The sequence below is a fragment of the Eulemur rufifrons genome, chromosome 3, assembly GCF_041146395.1.
Source record: "Eulemur rufifrons isolate Redbay chromosome 3, OSU_ERuf_1, whole genome shotgun sequence".
NCBI classification, from domain to species: Eukaryota; Metazoa; Chordata; class Mammalia; order Primates; family Lemuridae; genus Eulemur; species Eulemur rufifrons.
This window is the reverse complement of record NC_090985.1, coordinates 41,039,342-41,055,732: the sequence shown is the minus strand read 5'-3', so window position 1 is coordinate 41,055,732 and position 16,391 is coordinate 41,039,342. Positions and strand designations below refer to the sequence as shown.

Here is a 16,391-nt window from a genome sequence, read left to right as displayed (position 1 = left end):
CCGTGATTGGTGGACCAGACACCATCACACCAGAGCATTTTGTCAGATTACGGAACTGAAAAAACTGAGGATGGTTAGAAGGTCAAGAAGAATGGACTATTTCTTCTATAAGGTTCTTTCGACCCTGAAAGTTCTATAAAAGGAACCCTTAAGTTCTCCAGTTCTCGATGCATTTGGCTCCTTGCTTATTAGTTATCTCTATACAATCCCTTAATCCCTAACCGTAATTTAAAACGGAATGCAGAGACCACAGGAGAAAATCACTTTTCTTGCCACTTGCAGAAAACTACGATTCCCAGAAGGCTTGGTTCTCTAACGGGGGCGTGACCACAATAGGGGCGGAGTCTAAGAGAAGGTCTTTGGTCGATTCCATTGTCCAGAGCGGGAGGGATCACCTGGGCCAAGTTTGGGAGGAACGAAAGCGGTTGGTTCGGGCCGCGGGGGATCGGGCCGTGGCGGACAGCGCTCAAACTTCCCGGGCCGGGAGCGCGGGGCCTGCTGGGAAGGCGCCGGGACGGTTACCCACCAGGCCGCCGGCGGTCTCGGCTGGGCTTCGACATGCAGAGCACGGACTTGGGCAACAAGGAGAGCGGCAAGATATGGCACCGCAAGCCGTCTCCAGCCACTCGGGATGGGTAAAGGCCGCGGCGGGAGAGCGCGGGCTGTGGAGGGGGTGGAGACCGGCGAGGGGCGGGTCTGGTCCCTGGAGAGGCGTTTGTGGCTCAGACTCAGGAAGGGATGCAAGGGGCCAGGTAGCGGTGCGGGCCTTGCCCCTGACCCTGCCGTGCTTCCCTGGGTTGGGTGACCTCATCAAGAGTAGGTAGCTCCAGACGCCACGATCTCTGTCACAGAGACCCCCTTCCAGGTTCAGGGGGTAGAGGTCTGGTCCGGGACAGCATGGAGCAGGAGGCAGGTGGTTCTCTTTATGTAAGAATTTGCGCTTCTTGGTGAGTGCCAGGAGGCTTCCTTCATTAATTATCATGGTATCCCTGTAGTATCCCTGGCACGTAGTAGATGCTTAGTAAATATTTAACGGTTGCATCTGGAAAAGAACTCTAAGAGAGCTGCGGGTTGGGAAAGCAATACACTTCTGCCCCTTCCGAAGGCCGCAGCTTATGCATTCTTAGTGCACTGTGTGTATTCAGACACGCATGCATTCGTCAACTATTTGTTGAGGGCCTGCTGTGTGCCAAGCACGCTTCTAAGCCCTGGGGGCAGCAACGGAACAAAAACTTCCGGTTTCCTGAGTTCACATATACAGGCGTGTGTGTTAGGGGTAGGGGTTACATTCTAATTGCACGCGGCCTTCAAGTATTGCCAGGGCTGCTTTTCATTCTATTCCCAGTTATCTGACCTGTTTAAGCCGCAGTTTCTCTTGGTGACTTCATTGGAAACCTTTGCTCCAAAGTGGTGCTCTTTGGGGTTCCTATTGCTGCGCACAGAGTAATCTTATTGCTTCCAATTCCCTGGGGTTTCATGGACTTTGCTGCATCGTTTGAATTCATGTTTCAGTGTGTTTCTTGTTCTAGTGATTTTTCTGTTGATCTTTTGGTTGCTTCTCCATAAATCAACAGACTTTTTACTACGGTGCCCAAAGCGCTGTGCTAGACATTTTACCAGCAGCTTGTTTGGTTTCTGGCTGTTGTCAGTCCCCTTTATCAATGTGCTGTCTCATCAATATAATTGAATAAAAAATTGTCTACAGTGAGGATTCTTCAAGTTTTTCATTTCCAAATCTGGGTTTGTGTAAAGGCCATCAGTACCTCTGGTATTTTTAAAACATTTTGAAAGTTATAGCCAATCTACACTAATTTTATTTCTTGCTGTTCTAAAACATCTAGATATACATGCAAGATTTAAAAAAATGAAAGAAACAGGTTTATTGTTCAAATGTCCTTATCGTTTGCTTCTTCCACTAAAACTTAGCTTTCTTTTTATTCATTAAAACCCATTGTTTACGCTGTTTAGAGAGGCGAATAGCCCTGACTAGGAGTCAGATGGATTTAGTTAAAGTAAATGTCCACTTACCAGCTCTGTGACCTCGGGCAAATTGATCACTAAGACTAAGGGGATAATCAGACTTACCAGACACATTGTCTGACACATTTGGTACTCAGTAAATATTTGATACTATGTTTAAGAACTGAAAAACTCTTTCAGGCAACCTGCGGTCAATTGAAAGGAAGTTGCTCTACTAAATGCTTGCATGTGTGATTTCTTGCATGTGTGATTTATATGAAAAATCAGACGGGCAGAATGTTTGCTGTTAATTGTGATTACATCTAGATGGTAGGGTTATAATCAAGTACTTATTTGTTAGTGTATTTATGTATTTTCCATATTTTGAACAATGATCATGTAATTTTGTAAACAGAACACATGTAAATGTTACAGAAAAAAGACTGGAAGGAAAAGTCATTTTTACTATGTCTGAATTTAGTTGCCAGGGACATTTTGATATTATTGCTTCTCATTTCAGTACGTTTATTTTTGGATTTTTAGTTCCTTGATACTAGGTAAAAATAAGCATGGTAAGAATTTTGCTGTTTCCCTTAATGTATCTAAAAAAAAGTGTATGTTTAGATAAACCAGTAGAAGATGTTTAATCCACTTAGTTCAGTTTAGCATGCTTTAATGAAGTTATAATGAGTAACATAGACGTTTCTATGTTAAGATCCAAATATTCACAAAAAGTAAAGATAAAATTTTCATGATTAAAAATTATTGTTGTAGTAAAGAATGACATTATTCTAGACCAGAATATACACACATATATTTTTTTAAGGAGTTATTTTGTGCCACAAATTTTATTTTTTTTTAATTTATTTATTATTTTTTAGAGGCTTGTTCTGTTGCCCAGGCTAGAGTGAGTGCCATGGCCTCAGCCTAGCTCACAGCAACCTCAAACTCCTGGGCTTAAGCTATCCTACTGCCTCAGCCTCCCGAGTGAGCTGGGACTACATGTATGCGCCACCAAGCCCAGCTAATTTTTTCTATATATATTTTTAGTTGGCCAGATAATTTCTTTCTATTTTTAGTAGAGACGGGGGTCTCGCTCTTGCTCAGGCTGGTCTCGAACTCCTGAGCTCAAACAATTCACCCACCTCGGCCTCCCAGAGTGCTAGGATTACAGGCGCGAGCCACCACGCCCGGCCTATGTGCCACAAATTTTATAAATATTTTTTTCAAGAGGTATATGGTATATGATCCTCCTCTCAAAAATATAGTAACTTTAGACAAATGTAGCTGTGTGTTCTTAACAAAGTTTGTCTTTCCTCTTATGAAAGTAGTATATGATCATTAAAGAACATGTATAAAATATCGAAAAGTAGAAAGAAGGGGCAAAAGCCATATTCCTATTATATGCAGGCGACCGCTATCATTATAACATTTGGGTATGTTCATCTTTTTCCCCTATGTGTACATTTTTCTTTTCCTTTGCCATTTTTTTTCTTTGAATCATGTTTATGTATGTATCAGCTATTTAAAACCTAAGGTTTTTTTAGGCCGGGCGCGGTGGCTCACGCCTGTAATCCTAGCACTCTGGGAGGCCGAGGTGGGCGGATCGTTTGAGCTCAGGAGTTCGAGACCAGCCTGAGCAAGAGTGAGACCCCACCTCTACTAAAAATAGAAAGAAATTATATGGACAGCTAAAAATATATATAGAAAAAATTAGCCGGGCATGGTGGCGCATGCCTGTAGTCCCAGCTACTCGGGAGGCTGAGACAGGAGGATCACTTGAGCTCAGGAGTTTGAGGTTGCTGTGAGCTAGGCTGACGCCACGGCACTCACTCTAGCCTGGGCAACAGAGTGAGACTCTGTCTCAAAAAAAAAAAAAAAAAAAAACAAAACAAAACAAAAAAAAAATAAATAAAACCTAAGGTTTTTGAGAATGTTTTCATTTTCATTTAGCTTTTTAATCATTACATATGTTTCTATAGAATAATATTGAAAAATAAACTTTCTTAATCTTTTGAATAGAAGTATGATTAATGTGGGTTTTAAAGAATGACTTCTTAATGCATTCATTCATTCAGCAGGCATATTTTGAATGCCTTTTGTGAGTTGTAGGCCAGATGCCAGGATACAGTGATGAATAAGCAGTGGTCCTGTCCTTGCAGAGCTTACCTGCCAGGGTACTATAGTAGATATGTTAGAAATGAAAGTAAAACTCATGTATGTTTATTCACTTTGGAACATTCTATATCACAAAATCTCATTCCCTGTTGTCTATCACTTAATCACAATTTATAAATCTGCTTATGAATCTATTATATGTGTGTTTATTTTTTTAACGTCTGTCTTTACCACTAAACTATAAGCTCCATGTGGTCAGGGACCATGTCTATCAATTATTTGCAGTGCCTGGCTTGTTTGGTGTCTGACACAGTGAATTTACAAGTATTTGATGAATGAATGAACAGTAGCTACTTTGGTAAGGAATAACTTTCTGACCTGTTTTCAGAAATCCTTGTAAGATTGATTCTAGGGGATGGGAGGAGCAGTAGCAGTAGGAGAGGGAAGAATAGGTAGCCTTCAAAATTAGTATACTCTAAAAGCCATATTTTTTCATAAAATTGAGTAATACTTGACATAGAATTTAATGTTTTTTTTTCTTTGACAGAATTATAGTGAACATCATTCACAACACTTCTGATTACCATCCAAAAGTTTTGCGATTTTTGAATGTGGCTTTTGATGGCTCAGGTGATTCCTTAATTGCTGGGGACCATCAAGGAAATATTTATGTTTTTGACTTGTATGGAAATAGGTAAGCAGATACTTTTGATATTTACTTTATTTAAAAAGTTATTACTTCACTGACTATTTTAGTACCTGCTGTTCATTATTCATTCAGAAAGATTTATTAAGTTTTATATTTCAGGTATCTTGTAAAACATTGATGTAAGTGCTGAAGGAAGAAAGTGGGAAAGGATAGAAAGATTACATGGCCTAACTTTTTTAAAGAATTAAAGTGCTGGTTTTAAAAGTGTCTCTAGCAGCTTGTTTTTTCTTAAATTAAAAAATTTGTTACTGCTAATTTATCACTTAATTTCTAGTACTTCATTAGGCAATTTAGAAAGAGCACAATTTCCTTTGTATATTATTATTACAGTGTACTAGATCCAAGAATTTTAAAGAACTGATTTTCAGTTTTCCTTTTTTCTTCCCTTGTGGAACAGTTTAGTCCAAAAGCAGTTAGGTGGGATTGATGAAGGTCCATACAGTAGGGCTCGGTGGGAGGGAGAACTACAGCAGCCCAGCAAGAGAGTCAGAGGGTGTCTGCATGGGAGATGGGGCAATGATGGCAAGTTTAATATGGGGCTTTGATCTAATAAATATATTGGGGATAATGAAGGCCAAGTTCCTCACTATTGGAACAGGGGCTTACAATATGGAAAAGAGACAACCAGAATGAAAATGGTGATACTAGATCGGAATTGGATATATCAGTGTAAAGTACTGGTTTTGAATAGATATAGAAATAAATCAAAGTATATACAAAGTTATGTACATATATTCCCTAGCTTTGTCCACTCAGGGCCTGAGAATAACAACATGCCAATAGCAATGAATATACCTGGTGTCCAGTTCTTGTTTTCTAAATACCACTTTCTACTGAAAGGAATCAGGGATCTTTGCAGAAATGGCCAATTTCAGAATGGAGCCAGGGAAAGTACAGGATGAGCCTGTAACATTTTGTTGCCAGAAAGAAGGAATTGTTCAAAGGATGATAGGGATGTGTCAAAAGGACACAGGCACCAGTTTAGAAGAGCTCCTTCTGGCCATATTGGAGATAATTTGAGCATCCAAATAAGTAATGATTTAAATAACAAATAAATAATGATAGTACTGGGTCATATTCCATTGAATAAAATTGAAATCCATGAGTTCATGTTGCAATCAAACAACAAAATAAATTGCTTAGTAAGGTATGGGATATTGCATAGTCACAAAGTATCTCCTCACCAAGTACTTATTAATTACAGAAGAAAAAAAGAGTAATAATGCAGTGAAGAAGCCTGGTAAACCCTGCCTTAATGATATGATTAAAGTTAATAGAACCAATAGTGGAATGAATCAAAATTTGTATGCCACCTGATAGGATGCAGTGAAAAGAACACAGTATCATTTCTGTGGTATTCCTGCCAAGATATATAACTTGAATCTAATCAGTGGAATCATCAGACAAAGCTAAATTAAGGACATTCAGTAACAAAACTGTCTGATCTACACAAGGGTCAAGGTCATGAAATTGGGTAAAGACTGAACTCCCAGACTGAGGGAGATTAAATAGTCATGACAAAGGCATGAATCTGATTGATTCTTTTGCTGTAGAGAACATTATTGGGATAATTGGCAAAGTTTGATTGGTTTTAGAATTAGATGATGGTAATATATAAATGTAGTTTCTTTATTCTGATGGTCGTACTCTGATTATGTAAGGTTTTCTTGTTTGTAGGAAACATGATCTTGATAACTTATTCTCAAGTAGTTCAAGAAAAGAAGAGGTCATATATTTAATATGATTTACTTATCTATGATTTATTAGGTAGAAATCTGTTAATCATTTCTGCCCTTTACCAAAGAAGTAATGGTCCCAATTCTTCTACCCTTTAGTCTTGTGTAACCTACCCTGCCAATTCCCAGTCTTAAATCATTACTACTATCTCTTTGCTTATACTCCTGAACAAAATAAAAATGATTGTTGATTGATTCCATTACAGAATAATGAATTTCAACATCAGTGATTCTTAGTACTTCGTTTGTTTATCTACTGTCATTTATTTTTCCCATTCTTTTCTTTTTTTAATTTTTTTATTTTTCCCATTCTCCACCAAGTATTACAAACCTTTATCAGTTTGCTTGTCTTTTTGTGTTGGACCCTGCTCTTACTATCACTGCCATGCCTCCTAATTTTTCAGAAAATAGACACCTTACCGCTTCCCTTCCTCCTCCCCCATTGCAGCCTCAAATATATCTGTAAATTCAACCATCCATGCTTCTTTGTTACCTTATTCATAAAAATAGGATCTTAATTTCTTCCAATGCTAATCCCTATCTTCTATAGTGACTTTGCACTATGAGTATTCATTCCTCTCTATTTTGTCCACTGTCCCTTTTCCATATCTGTTTTAGGGGAGAAAAAATAATTTTTCCTCTACCTTTCTATGTTCTTAACTGGGGCCCTTGTAAAAAAAAAAAAAAAAGACAGATTAACAAGGGGGAAATGAACAAGTTATTAACTTGTATCATGCATATAACACATGGGAGTACCCAGAAATTAGTAACTCAAAGAAATGGCTCAGACTCTGGTTTATATAGTATCTTCAACAAAGAACAACAAATTTTTAAAGAAGTGACAAGACAAAGGGAAAGGACCTTCAGTCTCTATGGTCAGTAAATTGTGGGAAGGCAAATATATAGGAAACTAATTAATGATAGGTAAAAGCTAATTATGTAGATTTCTCTGGTGCCATCTCCTGGATGATAAGGGTCGAAGTCCTCTCCTTGATCAGCCTTTGTCCTTGCTGGTAGAGAGGGGAGGAGGGACACCTTCGTAAATTTACCCAAACTTACGTAAATGTTTAGGCAAATGAGGGAGGGCAGAGAACATTTCTTGTGTCTGCTTCTCACTTTCGGCTCAGAATAATCCTTATGCCAAAGTAGCATGTTTTGGGGTGGCTTATTATGCCCCCCTTCACTAGAATCATTCACAGCTGAGCAGTAAGTGGTAGAGCTGAGACTTGACTTCAGACTTGATTATAAAGCCCACTATTCTGGGCTCTCTCAAATCTTAGTGATTGCCCACTCCAATGATCTCTTTTCAGTACTCATTTTACTAAAGTACTGAAAATTCTTGTTTTCTCCTACTTCTTGATATTTTTTTCTTTGGCTTCACTCTGCTGAATTTTCCTAACTCTCTGATCATTTTTCCCTTATTTTGCCAACTCTTCTTCCAGTGCCTGCCCCTTTAATGTTGTGCTTCCCAGACATCTGTCCTTGGCCTGCTTCCTTCCATATTGCAAGTATGATAATCTCATCACCACCAAGCCTCAGTCTTCATCTGCCACGTAAACATTGTTGACTCAGATCTGCTTCTATTCCCTATTAGAAATCTTTGATAGACACTAGCTACATATGGCCCTTGAACCCTTGAAAGGTGGCTAATCCAAATTGAGGTATGTTGCAAGTATAAATTTAAAATACTCACTGGATTTTGATGACTAAAGATAAAAAAAAGAATGTAAAATATCTCAATGATTTTTTTATTGATTAAATACTGAAATGACAATAGTTTAGATACATACTGAATTAATAAAGTATGTTGTTAAGATTAATTTCACCTGTTTTTACCTTTTCAATGTGGTTCCTAGAAAATGTTAAGTTACACATGTGGCCCGTATTACACTTCTTTCGGACAGCATGGCTCTAGATATTTTATAAGGGCCTTAAACTAAACATGTTTAAAACTAGACTTATTATTTCCTACCCCCAAACTTGTCCTCCTTTTGCTGAAACTCAAAAAAATTAATTAACTTTTTTGAGACAGGGTCTTGTTCTGTTGCCCAGGCTACAGTACAGTGGCGTAGCATCATCATAGCTTGCTGCAACCTCAAACTCCTAGGCTCAGGTAGTCCTCTTGCCTTAGCCTCCTGAGTAGGTGGGACTACAGGTGTGTGCCACCACACCCAGCTTATTTTTTTAATTTTTTCTAGAGATGAGGTCTCCCTATGTTGTTCAGGCTCGTCTTAAACTGCTGGGCTCAAGCAATCCTCCCACCTCAGCCTTCCAAGGTGCTAGGATTACAGGCGTGAGCCACCGTGCCCAGCCTAAAAGCTTAATTTTTTGCAAATTAAACTCTAGCTATGTGCCAAGTACTCTGTTAAGCACTCAACATGTATCATTTCATTTAATCATCACAACAAGCTTAGAAGAGCAATTCCTGATTACCTTCTTTACTCCATGTTTAATGCATACCAAGTGTCTTTCCCCTTAACTTCTGAAACCTCTCCTATCTCTAGTTGAGATTTCCTGTGGTAGCTTTTTTTTTTTGGAGACAGGGTCTCACTATGTCTCCTGGGCTAGAGGGCAGTGGCATCATCATAGCTCACTGTATCCTCAAACTCCTGGGCTCAAGTGATCCTCCTGCCTCAATCTCCCAAGTAACTGGGACTACTGGCAAGTGTCACCATGCCTAGCTAATTTTTCTATTTTTTGTAGAGATGAGGTCTTGCTCTTGCTCAGGCTGGTCTCAAACTCCTGGCCTCAAGCAATCCTCCCACTTCGGCCTCCCAAAGTGCTGGGATTACAGGCATGAGCCACCGCTCCCAGCCTGTAGTAGCTTTCTTAATGATCTCCGTTTTTTTCCTTGTCCCTCCATCCATTTGCCATTGCTGGCAGGATCATTTTCATAAAAAAACATACCTGATTGTGATTCTGCTATGCTGAAAACTTACATTGGCTTCTCATTCTGCATGAGTGAAATCCAAACTCTATACAGTGGCACATAGCACCCTTCATTATCTATTTTTGGCCTACTAAATGGTAGCTCATTTTTCTGGGTTTCATTTTCATCTCTTAGGACTTCTTCAATGTGAAATTTATGATTATTGGAAGAATTTCTGATACTAATGCAATGATTTCTTAATAGGTTTAATCTTGTTCAGCGAACAGCACAAGCTTGCACAGCTCTGGCCTTTAATCTTCGTAGGAAATCTGAATTCCTTGTGGCATTAGCTGATTATTCTATTAAATGTTTTGATACAGGTAAGAAGTTCTATTTGTCTTTTGAAGCAGCGTAAAATATAGACTGAAGAACTGCAAGGAGTTTACTAGACTGTACAGTTTGAGGGAGCAGTCCACATGACTGCCCTCGCTTCAGACACCAGCTACAAGCTTGGGAGTCTCAGAACCACCTTCACTGGAGATCTGGCTACAAATTCAGGGTTACTCAACTATCCTCAGGTTTGATAATTCACTAGAACAACTCAGCACTTAGGAAACTACTATGCTTATGATTACAGTTTTAATATAGTGAAAGGATGCAAATTAGAATCAGCCAAATGAAGAGACACGTAGAGTGGAATCTGGGAGGCTTCCCAGAGGGAAGCTTCCACTGTTCTCAGGGACATGTTACGCTTCCAAGTTACCCTCCCGGCATCAATGTGTGGCAGTCTGCACCAAGTATCGTTGACCCAGGAAGTTCTCCCAAGCTTCAGTGCCAAGAGCAATTATTGAGGCATCATTGCATAGTTGTGATTGATTGGATTAGTACCCACATGGTTGACTTCAATTTCCAGTCCTCTCTTCCTGAGAGGTTAGGCTCATGTCACCTGGCCCAAAGCCCCAGCCTTCTAAGCGTATTGTTGGTCTTTCTGGCGTAGGTTTCTCCCATCCTGAGTCTTCTCCTTAGCATAAACTCTCTGTATGATGTGAGGGACCCACCAGGAATAACAATGACGCCTATCACTTGGGAAAGTCTGGGGGTTTAGAGGTCACCTCTCAGAAGCCTGGGTAGAGGTCAGACCTCTCTTTGAAGGTCAAATTCCTTACTATACATGTACAGCAATACTTTTTAAAAAAAATACAACCTGTGTATTTTATATCATGTTTTTTTTTTAATTGGGAACATAGAATTCTGTAGACTAAACCTCTTAAAGAGATAACTATATTTTTTCTTATTAAATAATCAATGTGTTATATTATTTAGAAAGGTATATAAAAACAATTGTAATAATACTGATAGTTAATACTTATACAGTGTTTACTCTTTGCCAGGGACTGTTCTATGACTTTATGCATATTGATTAATTTTAATCATCATAATAACCCATGGAGATGGATACTGTTATTATCCCCATTTTGCAGGTGAGGAAACTGAGGCACAGGTAACTTGACCAAGGTCCCCCAGTTTATATGTCATGGAGGCCGGATTCCAGTCTATGTGCTCTGGCTGCAGAATCCCTGCTCTTAATCACTGTATTACACTCTTGCTCTGCATACAAAGAAGATAAAGTGGTCATCCTTCAGTAACGACTAGAGACACAGTCAGTATTTTCATAATGGAGATATATTTTTCCAGTCTTTTCTATGCACATACATTTTTTTTTAATATTCTAACAATATATATTATTTTGTGGAGTTATTTTTTTACCTTATTAAAAATTATATGGTATATTTAAAATCAATACCTAGATTCTACTGTATAGATATTTACAGTACCATAATTATTTAACCTATTCCCTACTGGACTTAAACTGTTTCCAATTTTTGGTATTACAAACAAGTGCTATGACAAAATTTCTAAAAAAACTAAGTCTTTATATTCACCTGTGATTGCTTTCCTTTGATTCCACCATTCTCTTCTCTCTTCTTACTTCCATCTTTCTAGTCTTTTCTGTCTTGTTGACCCCCACCCCCATGAAGCCCATTCCCCAGATGCTGTCTCCACCTCCCTAGCTCCCCAGCCACTTCCCTCTTTCTTTCCCTTCTCTGCCTAATGCTGCTTCCTCACAGCCTCCATTGATGAATTCTGACTCTTGCTCCCCAACTCACCCTATTGAGACTTCTGTCTCCAAGGTCATTAGTAACTCCTGGTTCTTTAAATCCCCTTCATACCTTTCATCCTACTTATAGTGCCTTTAACACTTGGGATTGCTTCAGGAGTCTGTCTTCAGTTTTCATACTATTACTTCTCTTGGTTCTCCTCCTATCTTTCTAACTGCTTCTTTTTTTTTTTTTCAGATTAACCTTCTGTGTATTTTGTTCTTTTTTTATTTCAACTTATTATGGGGGTACAAAAGTTCAGGTTATATATATTGCCCATGTCCTGCCCATCCCCCGGAGTCAGAACTTCAAGCGTGACCATTCCCCAGACAGTGCGCATCGCACTCATCATGTAGTTATATCTAACTGCTTCTTGGTAGTCTCTCCTGGATTCTGTCAGTGGTTCCTAGGATTTTTGACCCAATTATTAAAAAAAAAGTAGAGGGGCCCACATAGTTTGTCAGCTTTTAATTTTACTAATTGGCATTGAAAAAAATATATAACTTCATTTCATAAAATGAGGGATTTTTTTTCCCCAACATAAAGAAACTTGTAGGGACATAATACTAAATTAAAGGGTAGTACTTTAAATTTGACTTCATGAACAAATCACCACAGTATTCTTATTTTTCTCATTTCACTGAAGATCAATGAAAAATAGATCATTTTGCCAGACTTTATGCTGGTATTTGGAAATCACAGCTGTTTCCCTAAGGGATTTGTCTGTTCCCTCTAGCTTTGGTTTTGACCTACTTTGTATCTTAATGTTTTGAATATTTATACCTTGCTTTTTGACCATTGTCCTCAGTTCCATCTTTCTGGAGGAAATTTTCTGATTATAAAGGTAACATACGCCTACTAGAGAAAACTAACATGCAGAGAAGTGTAAAGAGAAAATAAAAATCACCTATAATTTTACCACCCAGTCGTAATTATCATGAATAGTTTTAATTTTCCCTACTAGACTGTTTCCTCTGCTTACACACACAAGCACCTCAGAATCAATTTTAAAAATCAAATTTATTATCTTTTCCCCACACTGCTAAATCTCTTTCTCCTCGTGTATTTCTTATATCAGTTAATAGTATCACCATCTGCTTATATAACTAAATTAGAACCGTTGGAGTCTTAACTCCTCCTTTATCTCAATAGATTGACTTGATCACTAAGCTTTTTGTTATTTCTCCTTAATAAAACTCTTGAATGGTTTCTTATCTCCATTGCTACTTTTTTAGTTTAGGCCCTCCTTATCTCCTGCTTTGATTATTACAGTTACATATATAGTAGTCTTCTAATCCGCTCTCTTCCCTTCCACCATATATTCTCAAAGTGCTGTTTCTAAAACACAGAGCAGATATACTTTTTTTTTTTTTTGAGACAGTGTCCCGCTCTGTCTCCCAGGCTAGAGCGCAGTAACATCATCATAGTTCCCTGCAACCTCAAACTCCTGGGCTTGAGTGATCCTCCTACCTCAAGTAACTGGGACTACAGGCGCGTGCCACAATGCTCGGCTAATTTTTCTAATTTTTGTAGAGACAGGGGTCTCGCTCTTGCTCAGGCTGGTCTTGAACTCCTAGCCTCAAGTGGTCTTCCCTCTTTGGCCTCCTAGAGTGCAAGAATTACAGGTGTGAGCCACCGCACTAGGTCTAGACATGATATTTTTGTACGTAAAATTATTGCCCACAAGAGAAAGCCCAAAGTCACTAGCATCACATTCGAGCCTATTCTTCATCGAACGCTTTGTCACCCTCATCTTATGACATCTCCGTGATATATGTGTTACTAACATGTCCCATGTTATACTTTATCAACTAGCCACAGGCTTCCATTTTTGTAGCTGTTAATGAAGGTGCCTCATATAATACCTAGCCATCAATTGAATCAGTTCAGTGTATACTGTTTATATATATAATGTTATTTATAGATGTATAATGTTTTACCTGGATAACAATTTTACTTTTTACCACAGTCACCAAGGAGCTAGTTAGCTGGATGAGAGGACATGAATCATCAGTATTTTCGATCTCTGTGCACGCATCGGGGAAATATGCCATCACTACTTCTTCTGATACAGCACAATTATGGGACTTGGATACCTTTCAGAGAAAAAGAAAGCTGAATATTCGCCAGTCTGTGGGTATACAAAAGGTCAGTGAGTGGGTACATGTCGGCCTGTTGTGCTTCTTGGGCTGGTTTCTTGGTCAGCAGGATTTATGGATGACATAAGAGCAATGATTCACTTTGTCCCACATAGCTGTGTTCTCGTAACTCAGCAACAAGCAAAGCAAAGCAGCCAACACAATTAAAGATACTGCCTTTGGCTATAATATATGACTTGGCGAGCTTTATATATTTATTTTTTAATTATAACTGTAACATCAACTATCATAAGGTGACAGTTGTTTAGTTGATTGGTTTTGTTTTAGTTTTTAACCCCCCCAACATTTTGTTATGAAAGATTTCAGACATGCAGCAGATTTGTAAGAATTTCACAGTGAACATATGTACACCCACCATCTAGGTTCTACCATTAACATGTTACTGTACTATCCTTTCTGTACTTTACATGTTACTGTACTGTATTATAGATCTATCCATCTTTCTGTCCCTCTGTTCATTAATTCTTTATGTGTATATATGTGTTTTAAGTAAACTGTGGATATCAGTGTAGTTCTCCAGGAATATTTAAGCCTGCATTTAATTGACTAGGGTTCAATATTTGTTGATGTAAAATTTATATGTAATGAAATGTATAATTCCTAAGTATTCATTTAAGTCTGACAAATGCATACACTTGTGTAAGCTGTTCAGATCTGTCATTATCATTATCCCAGAAAGTTCCATCGTATCCCTTTCTGCGTAAGCACTACTCTGAAGTTTTTCCACCATATACCAGTGTTGCCGGTTCTAAAATTTCATGTAAATAGAACTGTTCAGTAATACTTTATGTAAGACATTTCTCACTCAACATGTTTTTGAGATCTATCCATGTTATATTTATCAGTAGTTCATTCATTCTTATTGCTGATTAGAATTCCATTATATAAATGCATTACCCTTTTTAAAAAAATCCATCTCTTTTGCTTTTAAGGTATAGTTATTTTTTTCTATCTGATTAGTTAAATACTATTTTCAGGAATATCTGAGTCTTCCGTGTGATTAATTATTTTGCTTCAGGTTATATTATACATGCTTTTAATTTCTTGGTTATTAACTTGAACAGCTAACAATGTGTGTCAACCCAAATTTTGTTTTGTAGTGTTCATGGAAATCCCAGAGTTCTTTAATGTGCCTTTAATAATTAAAAAGAGATAAAAGCCAGCTTATTCATTAGGGATTAAGGCCAAATGTCTTAGTGGGACTTTTCTTCTTTAACTGCTTTAGTACTTAAATTTTGAATTTTAAATTCCAAAGAAGAGAACATTGGGAGTTGAACCCACAATGGGAACAGAGTTATGAAACTGACACAAAAACCATCTGTTCTTTGTACTATGAAATTAAAATAAGTGTACACTGGATAGTTGCCAGTGCTAACCTTGCTTGATCATTTAGACATTTTAGTTTAAAAAACAGGACTCCAAATGTTAGTAGTATAAGAATAAAATTAAATGTAGAAAATATATGTATGGTGTGATATATACATACCAGTTTATTCTTCTAAAATAATGGAGCACCATAGTCTGTAAATTACCAGCAAATTGTTACTTAAAGGACCAGATAGTAAATATTTTTGGCTTTGCAGGCCAAGAGTGAGATTATATAATCATTTAAAATGTAACCATTTAAAGCCAAGCGTGACGGCTCATGCCTGAAATCCCAGCTACTCAGGAGGCTGAGATGGGAGGATCCCTTAAGCCCAGGAGTTTGAGACCAGCCTGGGCAATATAGCAAGACCTCATTTAAAAAAAAAAAGAAAAAAAAAAACGTTCCATGAAAGGATCATATATGCAAAGTGACCCTCAAATACAGAAGGAGCAGAGAAACCAAAGAACTAGGCAGACAAGTCCGATTTATTGGGGAACTTATGGGCAGAGGCGTGGTCTTGGGTGGCAGCAAGACAGGTAAATCTCCGCACTGTTGCTCCCCAGACCCAGGGGTCATATACCATAGGGAAAGAGTGTATGTGAAGTATACAGGACAATTAAAGGCAATTCTCCAGAGCAAGCACAAATGCTATGTACATTATACCCTGTGATTTGTGCGATAACATCAGGTTGCTGTGATGTAGAGCAGAGTTTATGGTGAGTACATGTTCGTATGCTGGGACAGTAAATAAAGTAGAAATCAGGACACGTTCCTGGACTAGGGTTAATCAGAAGTCAGCATGGCAGATTAGCATCCAAAATGGAAATGCTTTTGTCTCCACAGTAACCATTTAAAAATGTGAAAACCATTCTTAGCTCCTAGGCTGCACAAAACCTGGAGGGTGGGCCAGATGACTACCACTCCTGGCTTATGCTGTTGAAACTAGGAAATAACTATAACATAATCTTAAAGTAAAATGTTAATTCTTATCAAATTTTTACTAAACTTATATTTTTATTCCAGATTCTGATTCTATATTTTAGATACAACTTTATTTATTTTGATTATACATGAGACCCTCAAAGTAACTTTCTTTGGGTCTTTGATAGGGAACTCATGTTATTGTGGCTCTTTTAATCTAAAACTTAATCCCACTTTTTTTTTCCCATGTCTTTAATTTTTTGGAGAGACCAGGCCAATTGTCTTGGAAAATATCCCATATTCTGGATTTATCTTGCCCTTTCATCATTGTAGTTTAACTTGTTTTCCTCTCCCCTGTATTTCTTGTAAACCAGAAATTAAGTCTAAAGACTTAA

The 16,391-nt window shown here is 38.1% G+C and overlaps 1 protein-coding gene across 9 annotated transcripts in view; it reads left to right on the top strand.

Annotated features, from left to right (window-relative positions):
- The first annotated feature begins 430 nt into the window (after window positions 1-430).
- The window catches only part of TBC1D31 (TBC1 domain family member 31), a 60,116-nt gene continuing 44,155 nt past the window's right edge, over window positions 431-16,391 (top strand). For 5 of the 9 annotated variants that reach the window (XM_069466031.1, XM_069466028.1, XM_069466026.1 and 2 more), the window contains exons 1-4: window positions 431-635; window positions 4,625-4,771; window positions 9,656-9,771; window positions 13,520-13,698. In XM_069466031.1, the coding sequence (XP_069322132.1) occupies window positions 559-635; window positions 4,625-4,771; window positions 9,656-9,771; window positions 13,520-13,698 (519 nt within the window). In that variant the 5' untranslated portion in view covers window positions 431-558. The remainder of the gene's footprint in view (window positions 636-4,624; window positions 4,772-9,655; window positions 9,772-13,519; window positions 13,699-16,391) is intronic. The other 4 variants (XM_069466034.1, XM_069466030.1, XM_069466032.1 and 1 more) reach the window with 1 other exon arrangement.